At 45.3% G+C, this 25,316-nt stretch overlaps 1 protein-coding gene across 1 annotated transcript in view; it reads right to left on the bottom strand.

Moving 5' to 3' along the window:
* Positions 1 to 3,666: 3,666 nt before the first annotated feature.
* The window catches only part of enpep (glutamyl aminopeptidase), an 88,701-nt gene continuing 67,051 nt past the window's right edge, over positions 3,667 to 25,316 (bottom strand). Inside the window, exons 19-20 of the mRNA XM_085962215.1 lie at positions 12,079 to 12,160; positions 3,667 to 4,248 (exon numbers count right to left, since the gene is read on the bottom strand). Coding sequence (XP_085818341.1) covers positions 4,105 to 4,248; positions 12,079 to 12,160 — 226 coding nt within the window. The 3' untranslated portion in view covers positions 3,667 to 4,104. The remainder of the gene's footprint in view (positions 4,249 to 12,078; positions 12,161 to 25,316) is intronic.

The following is a 25,316-nucleotide window of genomic DNA, read 5'->3' as shown; positions in this document are numbered from 1 at the left end:
TCACTAGACCCCCCGACTGCGACCTCCCCATATGCTTTTTGCTCCAATGCATCCTTGTGCTGCAGGCTTTCCTGCCCAACAGGAAGACAGCCTGTCAATCAGGCTGCCTGACGGGCGGTAAAGCTGCATAAAAGATTTAAAAGTCGTCCTGTAGTTTGTTTCTGGGTTTCCCAAAACATTGATAGCTCATCCAAAACTGCGCTGCCCATATCTTATTCCACACCCAAGTTATGCTCACCCATCACCCATGTCCTCTCTGACCTACTTTGGCTCCCAGTCCTCAAAACCTCAAAATTAAAATTCTCATCCTCATGTTTAAATCAGTTCATGAGCTCACCCTTACCTATCTCTATAACCTTCTCCAGTTCTGCAACCACCCACTCCAAACTCTCTGTTCTTCTAACTCAGGCCTCTTGTGCATCACCCCCTGGCTTCACCCCACCATTGATGGATATGCCTTCAGCTGGGCCTCTCCCTCTTGTCACCTTTCTCTCCTCCTTAAAACCCATCTGTTTGACCAAGTTTCTGATCACCCCTCCTAATATCTCTTTCTTTGGTTCATTTTTTTTCTGATTACGCCTCTAAGCCCCTTGGGACATTTTTGTATGTTAAAGGCACTAGATTAATGTAAGTTGGTATCAATATATACTTTTCCTATTATAGAATGTTTACAGTTTTCCCATTATAACTGTTGAAATGAAAAATGTTACAGGAAGTTACATCTGTGGACAGAAAATGCATGCCATGTGCAACATTTTTAATAATAGATATCTTCCCAAAGCCTAGCTTAATAACTAATGAAAGGATACAATTGAATTAACTCCTTAACTCACGTTACTGTTGTTTATTATTTTTTATGTTCTACACTTATGTTTTGGGGCTATTCAGTGTAGTGCAACTTTTGATTTTTCAACAGACTTGAGACTGCCACTGCCAAATGGAAGAGGGACAGTTGGATACCAGATTGCTAATAACTACAGTTTTACTAGTCTTCTTCACCTCCCCCCACCCACCGACAGCTAGATAGAATACTATAGTGCGCTTACTAAATAGTCTTCAAGTGCACGCAAGAAGAATTTTCATGTATTAGGTCTGTGGAGCCAGCCATGATATGCTTTTAAATACAGACAATCTTTATTGTTGCTAGTTACCAACACAGTGTAATAGACACATTGGGCTGGAATTTGCTGGAGTGGGGCAACTCGCAGGGTGCCCAGTTAGCACGCGTGCACCTAATGCCCGCCGGCAGCATGCAGTTCATTATGTCAATTTGACGCCAGTGCTGTCGTTTTGGACCTCCACGCTCCAGCCTACATCCTCTCTTAACCTCATACAGCTGAACACGACATTAAGCAGCATGGAGAACACCCCAGCAATGCTATTTAAAGGGTTCATCAACTATTTACAGTTTCGTTTCTGGTATATTTCTTCTGGCTGTTGCTATAATTCTACACATGGGTACTTTCTATAGTTGTTTAAAAGTTTCAAAAGTCTACAGGGAGTGGTGTGGCAGGTGCGGAAGTACTTTTCTGCTTAATTTAAGGCTTCTGCACGAACTAGTTGCTCCCAGACATGGGCACACTAGTAGCCCTTCCTCTTGGAATACAGCATGATTGGGAGAATGAGCAGAGGCCACGCAGAGCAGGAGGAGGAGGAGAGGGAGAAGGGCTTTCAGAAGGAAGCCATATCCGTCCAGGGAGCAAATTCTCCTACCCAAACTTCAGCGATGACCAATGTTTGAGCCGTCTGCACTTCACTAAGGTCATCACTGAAATCTGCCAACTGTGCAGCCACAACTCCAAACTCAGAGCAGGGTAAGGGTCACATTGCCAGTGGCTACAAAGGTGACCATGGCTATGAACTTTTATGCATTCAGCTCTTCCAGGCTGCTGCTGGAGATATTAGCAACATCACACAGTTTGCAGTTCACTGCTGCATAAGGGAGGTCACTGAGGCTCTCGATGCAAAGAGAGACAGCTTCATCTCATTCCCTTTTGCCAGAGAAAAGCAGGTGAAGTGAGCACAATGGTTTGCAAGGATTGCAGTTTTCCTCATGGTGCAGGGTGCCATTGACTGCATGCACATTGCTTTGTGTGCACCTCATGTCAACTCTGCCATGTACCTGAACTGAAAATGATTCCACTCTCAACGTGCAGCTGGTGTGTGAACACAGGCAGCGCATCATTCAGGTCAATGCCCGATATCCTGGCAGGAGTAATGATGCAGTCATTCTGTGGCAGTCCACTGTGCCAGCTGTATTTCAATCACCACAGCAAACCAAAGGGTGGTTACTGTACAACAAGGGCTACCTGCTGACAACATGGCTCATGACTCCAGTTCACAACCCATGCACACGTGCGCTGCATGCATACAATGAGAACCATGCTGCCACAAGAAATCTGATAGAGCGGACCATTGGCATCCTGAAACAACGATTCCACTGCCTAGACCGCTCTGGAGGAGCCCTGCAGTACTCAGGTGAGTGGGTCTCACAATTTGTTGTGGTAGTGGGATGTGGGAAGGAGGATTAGGTATGCGGATACCATCATCTTCAATGGCTTCAGCTCCGCCACTGGCCACAGCCTCAGAGATGGCCCTTCCCATAATGGCCAGCACCATCGCCTTGATGGGCTTTAGAGCATGCAGGCATGCCTCTGGTTAGTTCCTGCTGCCTCCAGTTGTGTGACACCTTCCCCAGTAAGAGAGGGAAGCGTGTCAGTGACCATCATGCAATTTGTTTGGGTGATGTGGCTGACATGGTTGAATATCTACCAGTGTGTGCAAGCTGTGAGATGTGGATTTGAGGCTTGCAACAGTGCTAAGTGCGTGTGGGTGAGGTGAACATATGAGCATTAGTTATTATTCCTGATTGAGAGATTGTTGGTAGGTGAGTGATGGGGGTGCAGGGAATTGAGCAGTGTCTGAGGCTAGTGGTACAGGTGGTAGGATATGACATTTGAAGATGCATTCATTGACCTTGACCACTCTTGTGAAGTCATTAAACTTCTTCCGGTACTGCATCCAGGTCCTTATGGCTATACTGCTGGCATTGGCCTCTGCGGCTATCTGTTCTCACTATCTTCTCATCGTTTCTCTGGAGGGTCTCCTGCACCTGAGGATACAGGACATCTCTCCTCCTTCCCATCTCCTACCGCAGCATCCAAAAACCTTGGTGCCCTCTCTCCCTCATGGTCAGCCATTCTTCACTCTTTCCCAGGTCAGGTTCAGTTGTAGAACGACTCTCAACATCTGCTCCAACCACAATGCACCTCCCCTTTAAAAGGTGCAGGCTAGCTTTTAGTACAACTTAGTAACGATATTGGGCTCCCTGCTGATGCATGCAGCAAATGAAGAGCGTGGGGTGCGCTGGCTGCACGTAGAAATCATTATAATGAGCAGGCAGCACGATCCCTGCGCCCGTTTTCTGGAGCTAACCAATTTAACCCCCAATGTCTGCTCTCCCTTTTATTGCTAAGGCTGCCCATTATTCACCTCTCCCGATTTTCTGGATGATCAGATTTGCCCATTTTACACCATCACCAAACGTTAAAATGACCCCATTTTAGTCATAGAACTAAGCTGACATATTAGGGTCACCGGAAAGAATTTTTATACATTTAAAAAAGAAATCAATCCACTATTAGAGATTCAAATAAAACCAGCATAAAATGTTCACATTTTATTTATTAAAAAAATCTCTACAGCAGTAGTATTCTCCTTTGTTGTATGTGCAGCAAAAATGACAATGCATTGGCTTATTCCAGTTAGATTGTATGGATTGTAAACATTATCATAAGGCACAATAGTTGCATTAGGAAAAAAGATGGCACCTGAATTCTTGCACAATCTATATTGGTTTACCAGGCAACAACTAAAACCCTTTTTTAAAAAAACAAAACAGGAATACTTTAAAAATGTCATCCTTTTCCATATAATTTTAAATTTTATCCTTTTCCATAAAATGTTAAATTTTCCAGCAAAAGAGTACAAATACAATTGACATGGGACTTTAATGCTAACCCGAAAGCTGTTGATGCAAATGTGCATCATGTTTACACAGAGGGGATTGTGCTCCTATTGATGTTTTGCAACTTCCTTAGGTTGTTAGGCATTGTCCTGCAGCCATTGTTCTATTACAGCCTTGTTGCTTTTTAACCAGTCTATATTTGTCTGCACAGTTTCAAGAGCTTGTTTACGAGGAATCTCTCCTGCTCCAGCATTTGGATATTTTGCAAAGAAATCTTTCATCTTAAATGGAAAAAACACATAAATTGGGTATCTCAGAATGAAAAATTTGTTAACCAAATTAATAACCCCTTTCCTTCCCTCCCAGAACCACGATATGGTTCCCCTTGTCCTCACCTTCCACCCCACGAGAATCCACATTCAATGGATCATCACCCCCCATCTCCATCGTGATGCCACCAACAAACAATTCTTCCCCTCCCCTTTCAGTATTCCAAAGGGACCGTTCCATCTGTGACACTCTGGTCCACTCTTCTATTATCTGCTCCCCATCCCATGGCATCTTCCCAACACCCGTTCCCCTTCCCATGGCATGTTCCCACACAAATGCAGGAGATGCAACACATGTCATTTCACCTCCTCCCTTCCCACCATCCAGGATCTCAAACATTCCTTCCAGGTGAAAGTGATTTACTTGTACTTATTTCAATTTAATATTACATAGGATATACGGCACAGAAACAGGCCATTCGGCCCAACCAGTCCATGCTGGCATTTATGTTCCACTTGAACCTCCTCCCGTCTTTCCTCATCTAAATCTATCATCTTAACCCTCTCTTCCCTTCTCCCACATATGCTTATCTAACCGCCCCTTAAATGCATCTATACTATTCACCTCAACCACTCCGTGGTAGGGAGTTCCACATTCTCACCACTCTTAGGATAAAATAGTTTCTTCTGAATTCCCTATTTGATTTCTTGGTGACTATCTTATATTGATGGTCTCTAGTTATGCTCTTCCCCACAAGTAGAAACATTCTATCTGTATCCACTCTATTAAAACCATTCATAATTTTGAAGACCACCCCCCTCCAGACTGTTCAACCTTTCCTGACAGGTATCCCCATCACATTTCTGGTATCATACTTATAAATCTTCTCTGCACCCTCTCCTGTGCCTCTATATCCTTTTTAGAATATGGCGACCAGAATTGTACACACTAATCCGCAAATTTTGAGAAATTGTGTTTTTGATTCTAAAGTCTAAATCGTTAATGTAAATTGTGAACGACAGTGGTCCCAGCACTGATCCTTGTGGAACACCACTACCCACTTTCTGCCACTAAGAGCTACCCTTCACCCCTACTCTCTGCTTTCTGCCTTGAAGCCAGCTAGCTATCCATTCTGCTACTTGTCCCCTGACTCTGCATTCTCTGACCTTATTCATTCATCTATTTATGTGGTACCTTATCGAAGGCCTTTTGAAAATCCAGATACATCTATTACATTAACCTTGTCTACTCTTCTTACCTCTTCAAAAATTTCAATGAGGTTGGTCAAGCAAGACTTTCCCATGTGAAATCCATGCTGACTATTCATTATTATATTTTTGGTTTCTAGATATTCTTCTATTTGCTCCTTTATTAGGGATTCCATTATTTTTCCTACTACTGATGTTAAACTGACTGGTCTATAGTTCCCTGGACATGTTCTATCTCCCTTCTTAAATATAGGTATTATGTTAACTATCCACTAGTCCTCTAGCACTATGCCTTTTTCTAACAAATTATTAAATATGTATAATAATGCCTCTGCTATCTCTTGCCTAGATTCTTTTAAAATGTGCAGATGTAATCCGTCCAGACCAGGGGTTTTATCCTCTTTGAGTTTGATTAGTTTATTTAATATATCCCCTCTTTTTATTTTAAATGCAGTTATCTCATTACTAATCTCATCATCCAATGTCATGTCTACCTGTTCTATCTCCCTGGTAAATATTGAAGCAAAGTAATTATTTAATATTTGTGCCATCTCTCTATCGATGCCTGTGGTATTAGCCTGTCCATCACTTAGTGGCTCTATTCCCATCTCGACCTTCCTTTTTCTATTTATGTGCCTGTAAAATATTTTACTATTTTGTTTTATGCTCCTTGATCATTTAATTTCATAGTTCCTTTTTGCCTTCCTAGTTGTTTTTCTGACTTCGCTCCGAATCTCTTCATATTCTCCCTTATCATGCTCTCCCCTGCTGTCCATGTACTTAATGTATGCCTCTTTCCTTACCCTCAATTTTTCCCTTACAGCTTTATTTATCCATGGTGTCTCATTAGTGTTTAGCATGTTCTTGTTTTTTAGCAGAATATATTTTTCCTGGACTCTGTTGAACACCGTTTTAAATGTTTCCCATTGCTGTTCTACATCATTGTTTGCCAATATTGTTGTCCATTTTATTTTCCCCAAGTTCTATTCGCAGCCCCTCAAAATTAGCTTTTCTCCAATCTATTACCCTGGTCTTCATCATAATTATATCCTTCTCAATTATTATCTTAAAGCATATTATATTATGGTCACTATAGCCTAGATGTTCCCCTACTTTTATTTCTCTTATCTGCTCTGGTTCATTCCCCATTACTAGATCCAATAACGAATCCTCCCTTGTTGGGTTTTTTACATATTGGGTTAGAAAGGAGTCCTGTACACATTGTAGGAACTTCATTCCCTTATCCCCTTTATTTACCTCTTCTGTCCAATTAATTGGTAGTTGAAATCCCCCATGATTATAATTCTATGTTTTTACTCATTTCCCTAATTTGTTTGCATATTTCTTCCTCCACCTCCCTTTCATATTAGGTGGTCTGTAGACTACCCTTTAGTGTGATTGATCCTTTATCTCTATCCACATGGATTCTATTTCTGTCTTGCTGATAGTTGAGTCACTTTTTTTTACTGCCATTATGTTATCCCTAATAAGTACAGCTACTCCACCTCCCATTTTTCCCCCTCTGTCTTTTCTAATTATGTTATACCCTGAATGTTTAATTCCCAGTCCTGATTTTTCTGTAGCCATGTCTCAGTAATCCCTACTATGTCTAGTTCCTCGCAATGCTCCCCTCTTTTATTATGGACACTGTGTGCATTGCTGTACAGAAAGTTCAACTCTTTTTTTTAATACTCTATTTGCTACTCATGATACGGTTTCCTCTACACTGGGGAGACCAAAGGCAGATTGGCTGATCGCTTTGCAGAACACCTCCATTCAGTCCACAAACTTGGCTCAGAACTTCCAGTCGCTTGCCATTTTAATTCTCCATCCCACTTCCACTCTCCTCGGCCTCCTACACTGTTCCAATGAAGCTCGAGGAACAGCAACTCATTTTTCAATTAGGCACTTTATAAACTTCTGGGCTCAACATGGAATTCAACAATTTCAGATCATAACCACTGCTCCCTTTTTTCCAGACAGCAGATGCTGGTAATAATTCTGCTGTTGTCATTTACACCTCCTGTAGACCCATCTTTTGTTTCTTTACTTGTCCCATTACCACCCCCTTTTGCATTGCACTATCATCCCTTTTGTCATTTAACCCGCTCCTGTCTCCCATCACAGACCTTCCCTTTTGTTCTTTCATCTCCTCCCCTCTCTCCCCTTTCCATGTCTCTGTACTTGCTTAAAAACGATTACATCTGTAACATTTTCCAGTTCTGATGAAAGGTCATTGACCTGAAACGTTAACGTTGTTTCTCTCTCTGCAGCTGTAGCCTGACCTGCTGAGTATTTCCAACATTTTCTGTTTATTACAGATTTCCAGCATCTACACGATTTTGCCTTTGTAATACAAAGATGCTTTTACATGCAGACATTCATAGTTCTCCCAGTTACCAGTGAGAACATGCATCCCTCAACTGTTTCACACTCCACATATACATCTAGATCATCTGCCAGTTAAAAAAGATAAAGCTACTAAAGCACCTTAGTGCCCTTCCTACATTGCTGTTGTGTCGGATTCTTTCTTGTCAACTCAATCATGAACACAGCGGAGCCAAAACCTTAGGTTAAGAACATAAGAAATAGGAGCAGGAGTAGGTCTTCAGCCCTTTGAGCCTGCTCTGCCAGTCAATAAGGTCATGGCTGATCTTCTACCTCAACTCCACCTTCCTGCACTAGCCCCATATCCAAAACTCTATTGATCGCTGTCTTGAATATACTCAACGACTGAGCATCCACAGCTCTCTGGGGTAGAGAATTCCAAAGATTCACAACCCTTTGAGTGAAGAAATTTCTCCTCATTTTGGTCCTAAATGGCCGACTCCTTATTCGGAGACTGTGATTCCTAGTTCTCGACTCTCCATCCAGGGGAAACATTCTCCCAACATCTACCCTGTCAAGCCCTGTAAGAATTTTATATGTTTTAATGAGATCGCCTCATCCTTCTAAATTCTAAGATCTCCTCAATCACATCGGCGCAGACACAATGGGCCGAAGGGCCTCTTTCTGTGCTGTAAAACTCTATGACCTCATAGGACAACTCCTCCCCCACCCCATCCCACCCCAGGAACCAATCTGGTGAACTTTCATTGCATGCCCTCAAAGGCAAGTATATCCTTCCTTAGATAAGGAGACCAAAACTGTACACAGTACTCCAGGTGTGGTCTCACCAAGGCCCTATATAATTGCAGTAAGAATTCTTTACTGTTATACTCTAATCCTTTTGCAATAAATGCCAACATACCAATTGCTTTCCTAATTGCTTGCTGTACCTGCATGTTAACTTTCAGTGATGTGTACAAGGACACCCAGGTTCCTCTGAATACCAACATTTCCCAATCTCTTACCATTTAAAAAATATTCTGCTTTTTTATTTTTCCTACCAAAGTGGGTACTTCACATTTTTCCACATTATATTCCATCTGCCATGCTCTTGCTCTATCATTTAACCTGTCTATACCCCTTTGTGTTCTCCTCACAACTTACTTTCCCACATAGTTTTGTATGATCAGCAAACTTGAATATATTACATTCCCCTCATCCAAATCATTGATGCATATTGCGAATAGCTGAGGCCCAAATGGTACCCCACTAGTTATAGCCTGTCAACCTGAAAATGACCTGTTTATTCTTACTCTCTGCTTTCTGTCAGTTAACCAATCCTCAACCCATGCTAATATATTACCACCAATCTCATGAGCCCTAATTTTATGTAAAAACCTCTTCTGTGGCACCTTATCGAATGCTTTTTGAAAATTCAAATACACTATATCCATTGGTTCCCCTTATCTACCCGTTATTATCCCCGTTATTACCTCAAAGCTATTAGATTTATCAAACATGATTTCCCTTTCATAAATCCATATTGACTCTGCCCAATCATAATATGACTTGCTAAGAGCCCTAATAATAGATTCTAGCAGTTTCCCTGCTACTGACGCTATGTTTTCAGATGATGTCGCCAAGGGGCAGCATGTAGATGAGAAATAGAAGGGGGCCATGGCTAGATCCTTGGGGGACACCAGAGGTAACAATGCGGGAGTAGGAAGAGAAGCCGTTGCAAGTGATTCTCTGGCTACGATTAGATAGATAAGAATGGAACCAGGTGAGTGCAGTCCACCCAGCTGGACAATGGTGGAGAAGCACTGGAGGAGGATGGAGTGGTCAACAGTGTCAAACCGTGCAAACAGATCGAGAAGGGATAGTTTACCTTTGTCACAGTCACAAAGGATGTCATTTGTGACTTTGATGAGAGTCATTTCGGTACTGTGGCGGGGTGGAAACCTGATTGGAGGGATTCAACATGGAGTTCTGGGTAATATTGGCATGGATTTGGGAGGCGACAACACGTTCAGGGATTTGGGAGAGAAAAGGAAGGTTGGATAGGGGGCGGTAGTTTGCAAGGACACTCGGTCAAATGCTGCCTTGATTTCAAGGGCAGTCACTCTCAGTTCACCTCTGGAATTCAGCTCTTTGGTCCATGTTTGGACCAAGGCTGTAATGAGGTCTGGAGCCGAGTGGTCCTGGCAGAACCCAAACTGAGCATCGGTGAGTAAGTGCTGCTTGATAGCACTATCGACGACACCTTACATCACTTTGCTGATGATTGCAAGTAGACTTATGGGGCAGTAGATGCCAGTGTTGTAGCTGTACTGGAACAGCTTGGCTAGAGGCACGGCTAGTTCTGGAGCACAAGTCTTCAGCACAAGAGCCGGGATACTGTCGGGGTCCATAGCCTTTGCTGTATCCAGTGCGCTCAGCCGTTTCTTGATACCACATGGAGTGAATCGAATTGGCTGGAGACTGGCTTCTGTGATGGTAGAGACCTCAGGAGGAGGCTGAGATGGATCATCCACTCAGCACTTCTGGCTGAACATGGTTGCGATGCTTCAGCCTTGTCTTTTGCACTCACGTGCTGGGCTCTGCCATCATTGAGGCTGGGGATGTTCATGGAACCTCCTCCTACCATTAGTGGTTTAATTGTCCACCACTATTCACAACTGGATGTGGCAGGACTTCAGAGCTTTGATCTGATTCGTTGATTGTGGGATGGCTTAGCTTGATCTATAGCATGCTGCTTCCACTGTTTAGCATGTATTGTGTTGTAGCTTTACCAGGTTGACATTTTATTTTTAGGTATGTGTGGTGCTGCTCCTTACATGCTCTTCTACATTAATCACTGAACCAGGGTTGGTCCCTTGGCTTGATGGTAATGGTAGAGTGAGGGATATGCTGGGTCATGAGGTTACAGATTGTGGTGGAATACAATTCTACTGCTGCTGATGGCCCACAGCACCTCATGGATGCCCAATTTTGAGCTGCTCGATCTGTTCTGAATCTATCCCATTTAGCACGGTGGTAGTGCCACACAACAAGAATGAAGACAGGACTTCATCTCCACAAGGATTGTGCAGTGATCACTCCTACCAATACTTCCATCATGGACAGATGCATCTGTGACAGGTAGATTGGCGAGGACGAGGTCAAGTGGTTTTTCCCTCGTGTTGGTTCTCTCACCACCTGCTGCAGGTTGGTAGCTACGTCCTTCAGGACTCGGCCAGCTCGGTCATGGTGCTACTCTTGATGGACATTGAAGTTCCCCACCCAGATTACATTCTGTGCCCTTGCTGCCCTGAGTGCTTCTTCCAAGTGGTGTTCAACATGGAGGAGCACTGATACATCAGCGGAGGGAGGGCAGTAGGTGGAAATCAGCAGGAGGTTTCCTTGCTAGTTTGACCTGGAGCCACGAGACTTCATGGGGCCTGGAGTCAATGTTGAGGACTCCCAGGGCCACAGTACACCACTGTGCCACCAGTCCTGCCGGTAGGACAGGATATACCCAGGGATGGTGATGGAGGAATCTGGGACATTGGCTGAAAGGTATGATTCTGTGAGTATGACTATGTCAGGCTGTTGTTTGACTAGTCTGTGGGACAGCTCTCCCAATTTTGGCACAAGTCTCCAGATGTTAGTGAGGAGGATTTTGCAAGGTTGACTGGGTGTACCTTTGACAAGTCCGATGCCTAGTTCGATGCAGAGTTCTTAGAATACCTCTGTCATGGTTTGGTGTAACTGAGTGGCTTGCTGGGCCATTTCAGAGTGCAGTTAAGAGTCAACCACGTTGCCGGTCTGGAGTCACATTTAGGCCAGGCAAGGACATTAGTGAACCAGATGGGTCTTTTACGACAATCTGACTGAATTTAAATTCCCCAGCTGCCGTGGTGGGATTTGAACTCATGTCTCAGGATCATTAGTCCAGGTCTCTGGATTTCTAGTCCAGTAACAGAACCACTATGCTACTGTACTCATAAGACTAATTTCTTTAAGTTGCTAATTACCCACCACCCTCCCATGTTACTAAATACCCAAGCGGCCTGGCCCTCACGTCTCACATTTAATAAATAATCTGCCCTGATCCCACCTTCCCTCCTCCCCCTTCAGTCTATGACCTGCTAAAAACTGACATGACTAATATCGGTGAGTAGCACTCGCAAACTATACATAACTATCTATGAGGATACTTCTCTGTATATTTATGATCTTGTCAAATGTACCAAGTCTGCTTATGATTTGTGAACTCTGATGCAAAAAATAAGAGCTTTTTAAAATAGCCTTCCTGGTGCTTACCTGCCACAAACTGAGCTCGGTGTTAAACGATCCTGTTATTCTTAAAACTAGTCGTCCTAGATTTCTATCGTTAATTGTGAATCTGAAAGATGAACAAAATGGAAGTTTACCAAGCGGTTATTTAAAGCAATGTTCCAGGATACAGCTCCCTGATTGCCTTATCCCGAATACTCATCTTCGGAATTCGGAGAAGAGAGGGAATGAGTTGTTGCTTTTTGCCTACACTACTTATAGTTCTTTTTGTGTTACAGGTAGATATTTAGTTTCAGCACACTTAACTTAATCTAGATCAAGTAAGTAGTCAGGAAACTACACTGTAAACTAATTTACCCAATTACAAATTTAATTAAATAAATCAAGGCCATATAAGGATGACAGTGCAGGCGGTGTGCCACAACTGCAGCATGTGGGAGTTTGTGGAAAGCACTGTGATCCGGGACAACCATGTTTGCAGTAAGTGCCTGCATCTTGAGGAACTTCAGCTCAGAGTTTTTGAGATGGAGTCTGAGGTGCAGACATTGCGGGGCATCAGGAATGGGGAGAGTTACCTGAACACTTTGATCCAGGAGGCAGTCACACCCCTTAGTTTAGGTAGTGGTACAGGTACAGGTCTGGTTAGTGGTCAGGGACAGGAGGGTGTGACTGCAACTCAGGCAGGTAAGGGGACCCCAGGTGCAGTGCTGGAGAAGCCTCAGCCTTTGCCTTTGTCCAACAGGTATGAGGTTCTTGCTGCCTGTGTGGTTGAGGGAAAAGCCTGTAGGATAGATGAGCAGGTACCGTGGCGCAGGAGGCCAGTCAAGTGGGGGGAGGAGTGAAAGGGAATGTAGTTGTGGTAGGGGACAGTATAGTCAGGGGGATAGATACTGTTCTCTGCAGCCGCGACCGAGAGTTCCGAAGGTTGAGTTGCCTGCCCGGTGCCAGGGTTAAATACATCTCCTTGTCGCTGGAGAAGGACTTGGAGTGGGAGGGGGAGGATCCAGTTGTCGTGGTTCATGTAGGAACCAATGACATAGGTAGAACTAGGAATGAGGTTCTGCTGAGGGAATTTGAGGAGCTAGGATCCAAATTAAAAAGCAGAACCTCAAAAGGTATTGGCCCAGAAATTCGGGTCTCCACGGGTGAGTATGCACGGGGTACTCACCCGCAGGCCGAATGGAATTGCCGGTTTCCTGCATGCACTGCGCATGCGTGGGAAACCGGCACTTCCGATCCTCTGAACGAAGAGGTTCAGAGGTCGAACGCACGCGCAGGGGAGGCTGCGCGTGCGCTTTGAACTTAGGTTTTTTTTTTATACAGGTTTTCCCGGGAGGGTAAGCCTGCAGGATTTACACATTTAAAAAGCAGGCGTAAGGCCTGCTTTTTGCAAGGTAAGTGGTCAATTAATTAAAATTAAAACTTTTTTTCCACAGGTTTATTATTTTTAAATACTTTAAAGCAAGGTAAGTTTATTTTTAGCCCCGTTATAATACAAAATTCTTTTTTTCTAAAATTTAAATCAATGTTTAAAATAGTTATTTAATGTAATTTATAGTTTATTTAAAAAGTGTGATTTAAAAAAAAAATTATTTGAAGGTTTACTGCTATTTTGGGCCCATAGCATTTATAAGTTTTGACAGGTCTACCTGTCAATCTTAAGAATGGGCTTTTCCCTCCTCTGATTGGCTGCCCATGGCTCACGTGATCCCAGGGGACGCATCGCACTAACTACGCCCCTGGGACACGCAAGCACAGCGTGCCGGCAGCTGGGCCAGGCCCCGGAGCGGAATTACACGGGGCTCTACAGCTCAACTGCCGGCGCGCAAGGTAAGTGCAGGTCAGGGGCTTGCACCCGCAGGAAGCCCCCGACCCGAATTTCTGGGCCAATAATCTCTAGATTGTTACCTGAGCCACGCACAAATTGGCATAGGGACAAACAGATTAGAAGTTTAAATGCGTGGCTCAAAGAGTGGTGTGGGAGGAAGGGGCTTCAGTTCATGGGGCACTGGCACCAGTACTGGGGAAAGAGGGAGCTATTCCGGTGGGACGGGCTCCACTTAAACCGGGCTGGGTTCAGTGTCCTGGCGAACCGAATAACTAGGGCAGTAGATAGTGCTTTAAACTTAAGGGGGGGGTGGGTGGGAGAATTCAGGAAAGAGTAAATTTAAAAGCAATGAGAGAAATGTCAAGGCTCTAGAGCAGAGTTTTGGTTAAAATAAACAGAGTGGGTCAGGAAGGGACCTTGCGGGGAGGTTTGCTAGCACTGTAGGGGGGGTTTAAACTAACTTGGCAGGGGGATGGGATACAGAGTGGAGCTATAATAGGGGGTGATGTACAGCCAAATAGAGAGGAAAAAACAAGTCAGCTTGGAAGGCAGAGCAAATATGTAACAGCACAAGGGAGTAGGGCAAGGCTGGATGGCATTTATTTTAATGCAAGGAGTCTTGCGAATAAGGTGGATGAACTGAAGGTGTTGATGAATACATGGGAGTATGATATTGTTGCTATGACGGAGACACTGGCAGCTCAATATTCCGGGGTATAGAATCTTCAGGCGAGACAGAGGGGGGGGGGGGGGGGGGGGTAAAAGAGGGGGTGTCGCAATATTAATTAAGGAGTCAATTACTGCTGTAAGGAGGGATGATATATTAACAGGTTCCTCTAATGAGACCATATGGGTAGAACTTAAAAACAAAAAGGGGGCAAGCACTTTGCTGGGAGTGTACTATAGGCCCCCAGTCAGGGTGAGATAGAGGAACAGATATGTAGGCAAATCTCAGAGAAATGTGCAAATAATAGGGTAATAATAGTGGGGGATTTCAACTTCCCCAATATTAACTGGGATAGTCAGAGTGTGAAAGGCTTAGAGGGTGCAGAATTCTGAAAGTGCATCCAGGTGAGCTTTTTGAGCCAGCATGTAGAAAGTCCTACAAGAGAGGGGGCGGTACTGGACCTAATTCTAGGGAATGTGGCCGGGCGAGTGGTAGAAGTGTTAATAGGTGAGCACTTTGGTGACAGTGACCATAATTCGGTGAGATTTAAGGTAGTCATGGAAAAGGACAGAGATGGACCGGAAATAAAGGTTCTAAATTGGGGGAAGGCCAATTTTAATATGAGAAACATAGAAACATAGAAGATAGGAGCAGGAGTAAGCCATTCGGCCCTTCGAGCCTGCTCCGCCATTCAATGAGATCATGGCTGATCATCCAAATTCAGTACCCTGTCCCTGCCTTCTCCCCATATCCCTTGATCCCTTTAGCCTTAAGAAATATATCTAACTCTTTCTTGAATGTATTTAATGAACTGGCCTCCACCGCCCTCTGTGGCAGAGAATTCCACAGGTTCACCACTCTCTGGGTGAAGAAATTCCTCCTCATTTCAGTCCTAAATGGCTTACCCCTTATCCTTAGACTATGACCCCTGGTTCTGGACTCCTCAGCCATCAGAAACATCCTTCCTGCATCTAGTCTGTCCAGGCCTGACAGAATTTTATAGGTTTCGATGAGATCCCCTCTCAATCTTATAAACTCCAGTGAGTATAATCCCAATCGACACAATCTCTCCTCATACGTCATTCCTGCCATCCCAGGTATAAGCCTGGTGAATCTTCGCTGCACTCCTTCCATGGCAAGAACGTCCTTCCTCAGGTAAGGCGACCAAAACTGCACACAATACTCAAGGTGCGGTCTCACCAAGGCCCTGTACAACTGTAGCAAGACATCCTTATTCCTGTACTCGAACCCTCTTGCTACGAAGGCCAACATACCATTTGCCTTCTTAACCGCCTGCTGCACCTGCATGCTTACCTTCAGCGACTGGTGCACAAGAACACCCAGGTCTCTTTGCACTTCCCCTTCTCCCAATCTATTGCCATTCAAATAATAATCTGCCTTCCTGTTTTTGCCACCAAAGTGGATAACCTCACATTTATCCACATTATAGTGCATTTGCCACGTTTCTGCCCAATCACCCAATCTGTCCAAATCGTACTGGAGTTTCACGACATCCTCCTCACAGCTTACCCTCCCACCCAGCTTTGTGTCGTCTGCAAATTTGGAGATATTACATCCAATTCCCTCGTCCAGATCATTAATATATATTGTGAACAGCTGGGGTCCAAGGACCGATCCTTGCGGTACCCCACTAGTCACTGCCTGCCACTCGGAAAACAACCCGTTTATTCCAACTCTTTGCTTTCTGTCCGCCAACCAGTTCTCTATCCAAGTCAATACCTTGCCCCCAATCCCATGTGCCTTAATTTTGCACGCTAATCTCTTACGCGGGACCTTATCGAAAGCCTTCTGAAAGTCCAAATACACCACACCCACTGGTTCTCCCTTATCTATTTTACCAGTTACATCCTCAAAAAATTCCAGTAGATTAGTCAAGCATGATTTACCTTTTGTAAATCCATGTTGACTTTGTCCGATCCTGTCACTGCTTTCCAAGTGCTCTGCTATTACATCTTTTATAATAGACGCCAGCATTTTCCCCACTACCGATGTCAGGCTTACCGGTCTATAATTCCCCGCTTTTTCTCTACCACCTTTTTTGAATAGTGGGGTAACATTAGCTACCCTCCAATCCATGGGTACCGTTCCAGAGTCTATCGAGTTCTGGAAGATGACCAGCAATGCATCTACTATCTCTAGGGCCACTTCCTTATGTACCCTGGGATGTAGACCATCAGGCCCTGGGGATTTATCGGCCTTCAGTCCCATCAATTTTCCTAACACCATTTCCCTACAAATACTGATTTTTTTCAGTTCCTCGCTTTCATCAGACCCTATGTTCCCCGACATCTCTGGGAGGTTATTTGTGTCCTCCTTTGTGAAGACAGAACCAAAGTATGTATTTAGTTGGTCTGCCATTTCCTTATTTCCCATTATAAATTCCCCTGATTCTGACTGTAAGGGACCTACGCTTGACTTCACCAATCTTTTTCTCTGGCAGGATCTGGCCAAAGTGGACTGGGATCAGCTACTTGTAGGAAAATCCACATCGGAGCAATGGGAGTCTTTCAGAAAGGAAATTGAGAGAGTACAATGGCAACATGTTCCCGTAAAGGTCAAGGGTGGGACCAACAAGCCCAGGGAACCTTGGATGTCAAGGGATATACGAGAATGGATTGGGAAGAAAAGGGGGGCTTTTGGCAGATACAAAGGACTAAAGACAGAGGAAGCCCCAGGAGTATAAAAAGTGCAGGGGGATACTTAAAAAAGAAATTAGGAGAGCGAGGAGGGGCCATGAAATAACACTGGCGAGCAAAATAAAGGAAAATCCTACGGTGTTTTATAAGTATATTAAGGGCAAGAGGATAACTAGGGAAAGAGTAGGGCCCATTAGGGACCAAATTGGCAATCTGTGTGTGGAGCCAGTAGATGTTGGTGGGGTTTTAAATGAATTTTTTGCATCTGTGTTCACTATGGAGAAGGACGATGTAGACATAGAAATCGGGCAGGGGGACTGTGATATACTTGAACATAATAGCATCGAGATGGAGGAGGTACTAGCGATTTTAGCAGGCTTAAAAGTGGATAAATCCCCAGGCCCGGACGAGATGTATCCCAGGCTGCTGTGTGAGGCAAAGGAGGAGATTGCAGGGGCTCTGACACAAATTTTCAAAACCTCTTTGGCCACAGGGGATGTGCCAGAGGACTGGAGAACAGCTAACGTAGTACCATTATTCAAGAAAGGTAGTAGGGATAAACCAGGGAATTACAGGCCAGTGAGCCTAACATCAGTGGTAGGGAAATTATTGGAAAAAATTCTGAGGGACAGAATTAGTCTCCACTTGGAGAGGCAAGGATTAATCAGGGATAGTCAACATGGCTTTGTCAAGGGAAGATCATGTCTGACTAATTTGATTGAATTTTTCGAGGGGGTGACTAGGTGTGTGGATGAGGGTAGTGCAGTGGATGTGGTATACATGGATTTCAGTAAGGCTTTCGATAAAGTCCCGCATAGGAGACTAGTCAAGAAGGTAAGAGCCCATGGGATCCAGGGTGCCTTGGCTCATTGGATCCAAAACTGGCTTAGTGGCAGAAGGCAGAGGGTGACGGTCGAAGGTTGTTTTTGTGACTGGAAGCCTATGTCCAGTGGGGTACCGCAGGGATCAGTGCTGGGTCCCTTGCTGTTTGTGGTCTACATTAATGATTTGGATGTGACTGTAAAAGGTATGACCAGTAAGTTCGCAGATGACATGAAAATTGGTGGGGTGGTAAATAGTGAGGAGGGTAGCCTCAGTCTGCAGGACGATATAGATGGGTTGGTCAGATGGGCGGAACAGTGGCAAATGGAATTTAACCCTGAAAAGTGTGAGGTGATGCATTTTGGAGGGACTAACAAGGCAAGGGAATACACAATGAATGGTAAGACCCTAGGAAAGACAGAGGATCAGAGGGACCTTGGTGTGCATGTACATAGATCCCTGAAGGCAGCAGAACAGGTGGATAAGGTGGTTCAAAAGGCATATGGGATACTTGCCTTCATTAGCCGAGGCATAGAATATAAGAGCAGGGAGGTTATGGTGGAGCTGTACAAAACGTTGGTTAGGCCACAGCTGGAATACTGTGTGCAGTTCTGGTCACCACACTATAGGAAGGATGTGATTGCTTTGGAGAGGGTGCAGAGGAGATTCACCAGGATGTTACCTGGGCTGGAGCGCTTCAGCTATGAAGAAAGACTGGACAGGCTGGGGTTGTTTTCCTTGGAGCAGAGAAGGCTGAGGGGGGACCTGATTGAGGTGTACAAAATTATGAGGGGCATAGATAGGGTAGATAGAAAGGAACTTTTTCCCTTAGTAGAGGGGTCAATAGCAAGGGGGCATAGATTCAAGGTAAGGGGCAGGAGGTTTAGAGGGGATTTGAGGAAGAACTTTTTCACCCAGAGTGTGGTTGGAATCTGGAACTCACTGCCTGAAAGGGTGGAAGAGGCAGGAACCCTCACAACATTCAAGAAGCATTTGGATGAGTACTTGAAATGCCATAGCATACAAGGCTATGGATCAAATGCTGGAAAATGGGATTAGATTAGACAGGGCCTGATGGCCGGCACGGACGCGATGGGCCGAAGGGCCTCTTTCTGTGCTGTATAACTCTATGACTCTAGAGAGTAACAAAGGTAATAAGGCATCAGTGACTAAGGTGACATCAGGGAATAAGAGAAATGAGTCAAAGCTAAAGGCATTATATCCGAATGTGCAAAGCATTCGCAACAAAATTGATGAATTAATAGCGCAGATAGAAATTACAGGAAACTTTGTGCTATCCGGCACCGACGGGACCGAGCTGCTGCCGTTCCCACAAAACTGCCGGACACTCCAGAACTAATGTTGAAACATACGGAGATTTTTATCTCCGTATGAATCAACAAACCCTGTTGCTTAGCAACAGCCTCTAAACAGTCGGCAAGCGTCTCTGTAGCGTCTCTAGCTGAAGCTGTTGCTTAGCTACAGACGTTGCAGAGCTTGATTGTTCAAAAAAAGCAAAGAAAAGAAACGAAAAGAATAAAAAACGGCTCCTGATTTTTGCCGGTGGCTCCAGCTTGCCGGACGGTTCGCCTCCGGATAACACAAAGTTTCCTGTAATAGGTTTGATCTAATAGACATTATGGAGATGTAGTTGCAGAGTGGCCAAGGTTGGGAACTAAATATTTCAGGATGCATAACTTTTAGAAGGGATAGGCAAAATGGAAAAGGAGGGGTAGCCCTGATAATAAAAGATGGGATAAAGACGGTAGAGAAAATGATCTTTGCTCTGAAAATCAAGAAATAGAATCAGTTTGGGTGGAGCTAAGAAACAGCAAGGGGCAGAAAACATTGGTGCGAGTTGTTTTTAGGCCCCCAAACAGTAGTTGTAATGTAGGGCTGAGTATAAATCAGGAAATTAGAGGCACATGTAACAAGGGTAATACAGTAATCATGGGGTACTTTAATCTACATATAGACTGGGCAAACCAAATTTGCAGTAATAGCGTGGAGACGAATTCATGGAATATATGCAAGATAGTTTTCTAGATCAGTATGTTGAAGAACCAACTAGGGAACAGGCTATTTTAGATCTAGTATTGTGCAATGAGAAAGGGTTAATTAATAACCTTGTAGTAAAGGGGCCTGTAGGGAAGAGTTACCATAATATGATAACATTTTATGTTGAGTTTGAAAGTGACTTTGTTAAATCTGAAACTAGGGTCTTAAATCTAAACAAAGCAAACTAAGCAGGTATGAGGGGCCAGTTGGCCAAGATAGATTGGGAAACTACATTAAAAGGTATGACAGTGGACGAGCAATGGCTAGCATTTAAAGAATTAATATAATTTACAACAAATATACATTCCTTTAAGGCACAAAAACCCCACAGGAAAAGTGGTCCAACCGTGGCTAACAAGAGAAGTTAAAGATAGTATTAGATCAAAGGAAGAGGCTTATGATGCTGCCAAAAAGAGTAGTAAGCCTGAGGATTGGGAGGATTTTAGAATTCAGCAAAGGAGGACCAAGAAATTGATAAAGAAAGGGAAAACAGAATGAGAGTAAACTAGCGAGAGACATAAAAACAGACTGTGAAAGCTTCTATAGGTATGTAAAAAGGAAAAGATTAGCAAAAGTAAATGTGGATCCCTTACAGGCTGAGAAAGGAGAAATTATAATGGGGAATAAGGAAATAGCAGAGAAATTAAACAAATATTTTGTGCCTGTCTTCACGGAAGAAGATGCAAAAAACTTCCCGGAAATAGTGGGCAACCAAGGGTCTAACGAGAATGAGGAACTGAAAGATATTAGTATTAGTAAAAAGTAGTACTGGAGAAATTAATAGGAATGAAATCCCCTGGACCTGATGGCCTACATCCTAGGGTTTTGAAAGAGTTAGCTATAGAGAGATAGTGGATGCACTGGTTGTCATTTTCTAAAATTCCATAGATTCTAGAACGGTTCCCGCGGATTGGAAGGCAGCAAATGTAACCCCACTATTTAAGAAAGGAGGGAGAGAGAAAACGGGGAACTACAGACCAGTTAACCTGACATCAGTAGTAGGGAAAATGCTAGAATCTATTATTAAGGACGTGGTAACAGGGCACTTGGAAAATAATAATAGGATTGGGCAGAGTCAACACGGATTTATGAAAGGACAATCGTGTTTGAAAAATCTGTTGGTTTTTTGAAGTTGTAACTAGCAGAATAGATAAGGGGGAACCAGTGGATGTGGTGTATTTAGATTTTCAGAAGGCATTCGATAAGGTGCCACACAAGAGGTTATTAAACAAAATTAGGGCTCACGGGATTGGGAGTAATATATTAGCAGGGATTGAGGATTGGTTAACCGACAGAAAACAGAGAGTAGGAACTAACGGGTCATTTTCAGGTTGGCAGGCTCTAACTAGTGCGGTACCGCAAGGATCAGTGATCGTTAGATTTTTGGATATTAAGGGAATCAAGGGATATGGGGATAGCGCAGGAAAGTGGAGTTGAGGTAGATCAACCATGATTTTATTGAATGGTGGAGCAGGCTCAAGGGGCCGAATGGCCTATTCCTGCTCCTATTTCTTATTTCTTGTAACTGGGCTGCACACACTACTAATAAACACCCCACCCCCATTGCCTGGTCCAGGCCCACCCCCATTGCCTGGTCCAGGACAACTGGAGCTGCCTGAGTGAAGTTTCCTTTTCATCTCATTGAGAAGACCTGGTGGAGGACTGTGTCTGGGCAGTTCCAGCTGTCCCAGGTCTTCTCCCCCCACCAGAAGATCAATATAATACCGTATATACCATCAGAGAATGCACTCCTGCAAGCATCCACCCACCATCGTGAGCGGCCTCCCTCCTTCCACCCCACCCCACCCCCCCTCTCTCTCTCGGTCTCCCACCGAGAGGCACCTTTATTTTCATAATTAATTGATTATTGAGCGGAGAGGTGAAGGCCCCTCTCCCATCACCGTATAAAAGGAAGAGGTGTGTTTTCATTTGAGAACAACCTCTGCTCAAAGAGCATAAAACAAAGGCCATAATTGCGAACATCGGAGGCCCAAGACTTGGGGTGAGTGCAGCTCTTAAAGTGACAACACCCATCAATGGCGACTCCATCTTTGCCGGTGGCAGGGCCAGCAAGGATGTAAGCGGGCGTAGCTGCCACGGCTGCTCCAGCTGCCCCGTCACCTTTCAAATTAATAACGAAAAAACATTGGGTCAAGAGCTACACTCACCACAACATGACCATCAAGGCTTTCATTAAAGCCATGGCTCAGGCTGTCGGCCCTTCAGCCATCGTTGCAGCCTCAAGTATATGGGAAGGCTGTGTTCTTCCTGGGGTCAGAGCAGGCGGTATCCCTGGCCCTTAATAAGGGGCTCACAGTGGGCGGGACCTTCCTGCCGGTGGACGCTCTTTGAGGCCACCGTGCAGCGTATTGTTATCTCTAGCGTTTCGCCCTTTGTCCCCTGCGTTCCGGCGGCTTACATGCGGCCGGTGTCGTGCTCGAACAACAACCTGGTGTGGGCAGAGCTCGCTCCGCACGCCTGGGGAGGGGTGGGGGGGGGGTCCGCGTACTGGCAATTTAACAACCTGCTGCTGGAGGACGAGCAATTCCGGGATTCGTTCCATCAGTTCTGGGTTTACTGGAGAAGGAAGCAGGGGAGCTTCCCCTTCTTGAGGCTATGGTGGGACGTGGGCAAGGCTCACGTCCATCTCTTCTGTCAGGAGTACGCGAAGGGGTCGTCCAAGAGGCGGGAGGCCCAGGTCGGGCGGTTGGAGAGGGAGGTGCTTGAGCTGGAGTCGTGTCTCGGTCAAGTCGTCGAAGACCCGGCCCTGCGGAAGGTGTACGAAGAGAAGGAGGGTGCGCTGAAGGACCTGCAGTTCGTCGGGTCTCGAGGCGCGTACGTGAGGTCGCGGATCCAGTTCCTCCGGGACGTGGACTGCAGCTCCCCCTTCTTCTACTCACTGAAAGAAGATGGGGGGGTCCGTAAGCAGCTCTTGGGGCTGCTAGTGGACGACGGATCTCTGGTCTCAGATCCAGAGGGCATCAGTGCCAGGCCTATTACGAGACTCTGTTCTCTCTGGATCCTTCCAGCAAGGATGTGCGCAGAGTTTTGTGGGAGGACCTGCTGGAGGGCGGCGAACAGCTGGACGCTCCGCTGAGCCTGGCCAGCTCTCGAGGGGCAAGTCCCCAGGGCTGGACGGGCTGACCGTGAAGTTCCACAGGGCTTTCTGGGACGTCTTGAGGGGTGACTACGCGTGGGTCCTGGGGGAAAGTCTGTCTTCCAGGGAGATGCCCCTCTCTTGGCGCAGGGCGGTCATTGTCCTGCTGCTCAAGAGGGGCGATCTCCGCCTACTTAAGAACTGGCGCCTGGTCTCCCTCCTCAGCTCGGATTACAAGATCTTTGCCAGAACCATGTCTGCCCGCCTTGTCACCACGCTGGCTCACATGATCCACCCAGACCAGTCCTACACGGTCCCGGGCCGGACCATGCACGACAACATCCATATGGTCTGGGACCTGGTCCACTATTCCCAGAGGGCTGGTCTGTTGGTCGTCTTCCTTTCCCTAGACCAGAACAAGGCATTCGACATGGTGGATCACGAATACCTCATCAGGACTGCGCGTACTCAGGTTTGGGATGCATTTCGTTGCCCGGATCAGACTTCTGTACACCGCCGCGGAGTGTCTGATTAAGGTTTACGGGTCTTTGACGGCACCCCTTTGCTTCGGGAGAGGGGTGCGTCAGGGATGCCCCTTGTCCAGCCAGTTATATGCCATCTGCGTGGAGCCTTTCCTGCGCCTCTTGTGGAAGAGGTTGATGGAACTGGCTCTGCACAGGCCGGGCATGGAGGTTGTCCTCTCGGCTTATGCCGATGATGTGCTCCTCATGGTCATGGATCTCGCCGACTTGCAGAGGATGCACGAGTGCCAGCAGGCCTACTCAGCTGCGTCCTCCGCCAGGATCGACTGGGAGAAATGTTCCAGACTCCTGGTGGACTCCCTGCCAGAGTAGCTCAGGCCTTTTGCCTGGAGCACCACTCATCTCCTCTACCTGGGATTTTACCTTGGCCTTGCCGAGGAAGCCTGGCCAGTGAACTGGCAAAAGCTGGAGGCCAAAGTCACCGCTCGCCAAGGGCGCTGGACAGGACTGTGCCAAGTACTGTCTTACAGGGGTCAAGCACTGGTCATAAATCAACTGGTGGCTGCTATGTAGGGGAACATTTAGGGAACAGTGATCACAGTATCGAGGTTTAGATTAGCTATGGAAAAAGGACAGGGAACAATCTAGAGTAAAAATGCTTAATTGGAGGAAGGCCAATTTCAGAGGGTTGCAAATGGATCTGGCCCAGGTAAATTGGAATCAAATTGGCAGGCAAAACTGTAATCGAACAATGGGCTGCCTTTAAGGAGGAGATGGTTTGTGTACAGTCGTGATACATTCCCATGAGAAGGAAAGGTAGGGCAACTAAAGCCAAAGCTCCTTGGAGATAGAGATGGAGAGTAAGATGAAGCAGAAAAAGAGTATGTATGACAGATGTCAGGTTGAGAATACAAGTGAGAATCAGGCTGAATATAGAAAGTTCAGAGGGGATGTGAAAAAGAAAATAAGAGGGGCAAAGAGAGAGTACGAGAATAGATTGGCAGCTAACATAAAAGGAAATTCAAAAGTCTTCTATAGGCATATAAATAATAAAGGGGTAGCAAGAGGAGGGGTAGGGCCGTTAAGGACCAAAAAGGAGACCTATGCATGGAGGCAGAGGGCATGGTTGAGGTACTAAATGAATACTTTGCATCTGTCTTCGCCAAGGAAGAAGATGCTACCAAAGTCAGTGAAAGAGGAGATAGTGAAGATACTGGATGCGATAAAAATTGATAGAAGAGGTACTAGAAAGGCTGACTTAAAGTTGTTAAGTCACCAGGACCGGATGCGTTGAGGAGGAAATTGCAGAGGTACTGGCCATAAACTTCCAATCCTCCTTAGAGACAGGGGTAGTGCCAGAGGACTGGAGAATTGCAAATGTTACACCCTTGTTCAAAAAAGGGTGTAAGGATAAACCGAGCAACTACAGGCCAGTCAGTTTAACCTTGGTAGTGGGGAAACTTTTAGAAATGATAATCTGGGACAAAATTACCAGTCACCTGGACAAGTGTGGATTAATTAAGGAAAGTCAGCACGGATTTTTTAAAGGCAAATAGTGTTTAACTAACTTGATCGAGGTTTTTGATGAGGTAACAGAGAGGGTGAATGAGGGCAATGTGGTTGATGTGGTGTACATGGACTTCCAAAAGGCATG

The sequence above is a fragment of the Somniosus microcephalus genome, chromosome 2 (genome assembly GCF_052327205.1).
Source record: "Somniosus microcephalus isolate GS21.2 chromosome 2, FLI_Smic_1.0, whole genome shotgun sequence".
NCBI classification, from domain to species: domain Eukaryota; kingdom Metazoa; phylum Chordata; class Chondrichthyes; order Squaliformes; family Somniosidae; genus Somniosus; species Somniosus microcephalus.
Note: the sequence above shows the minus strand (reverse complement) of the source record. Positions and strands in the feature narration are given on the sequence as shown.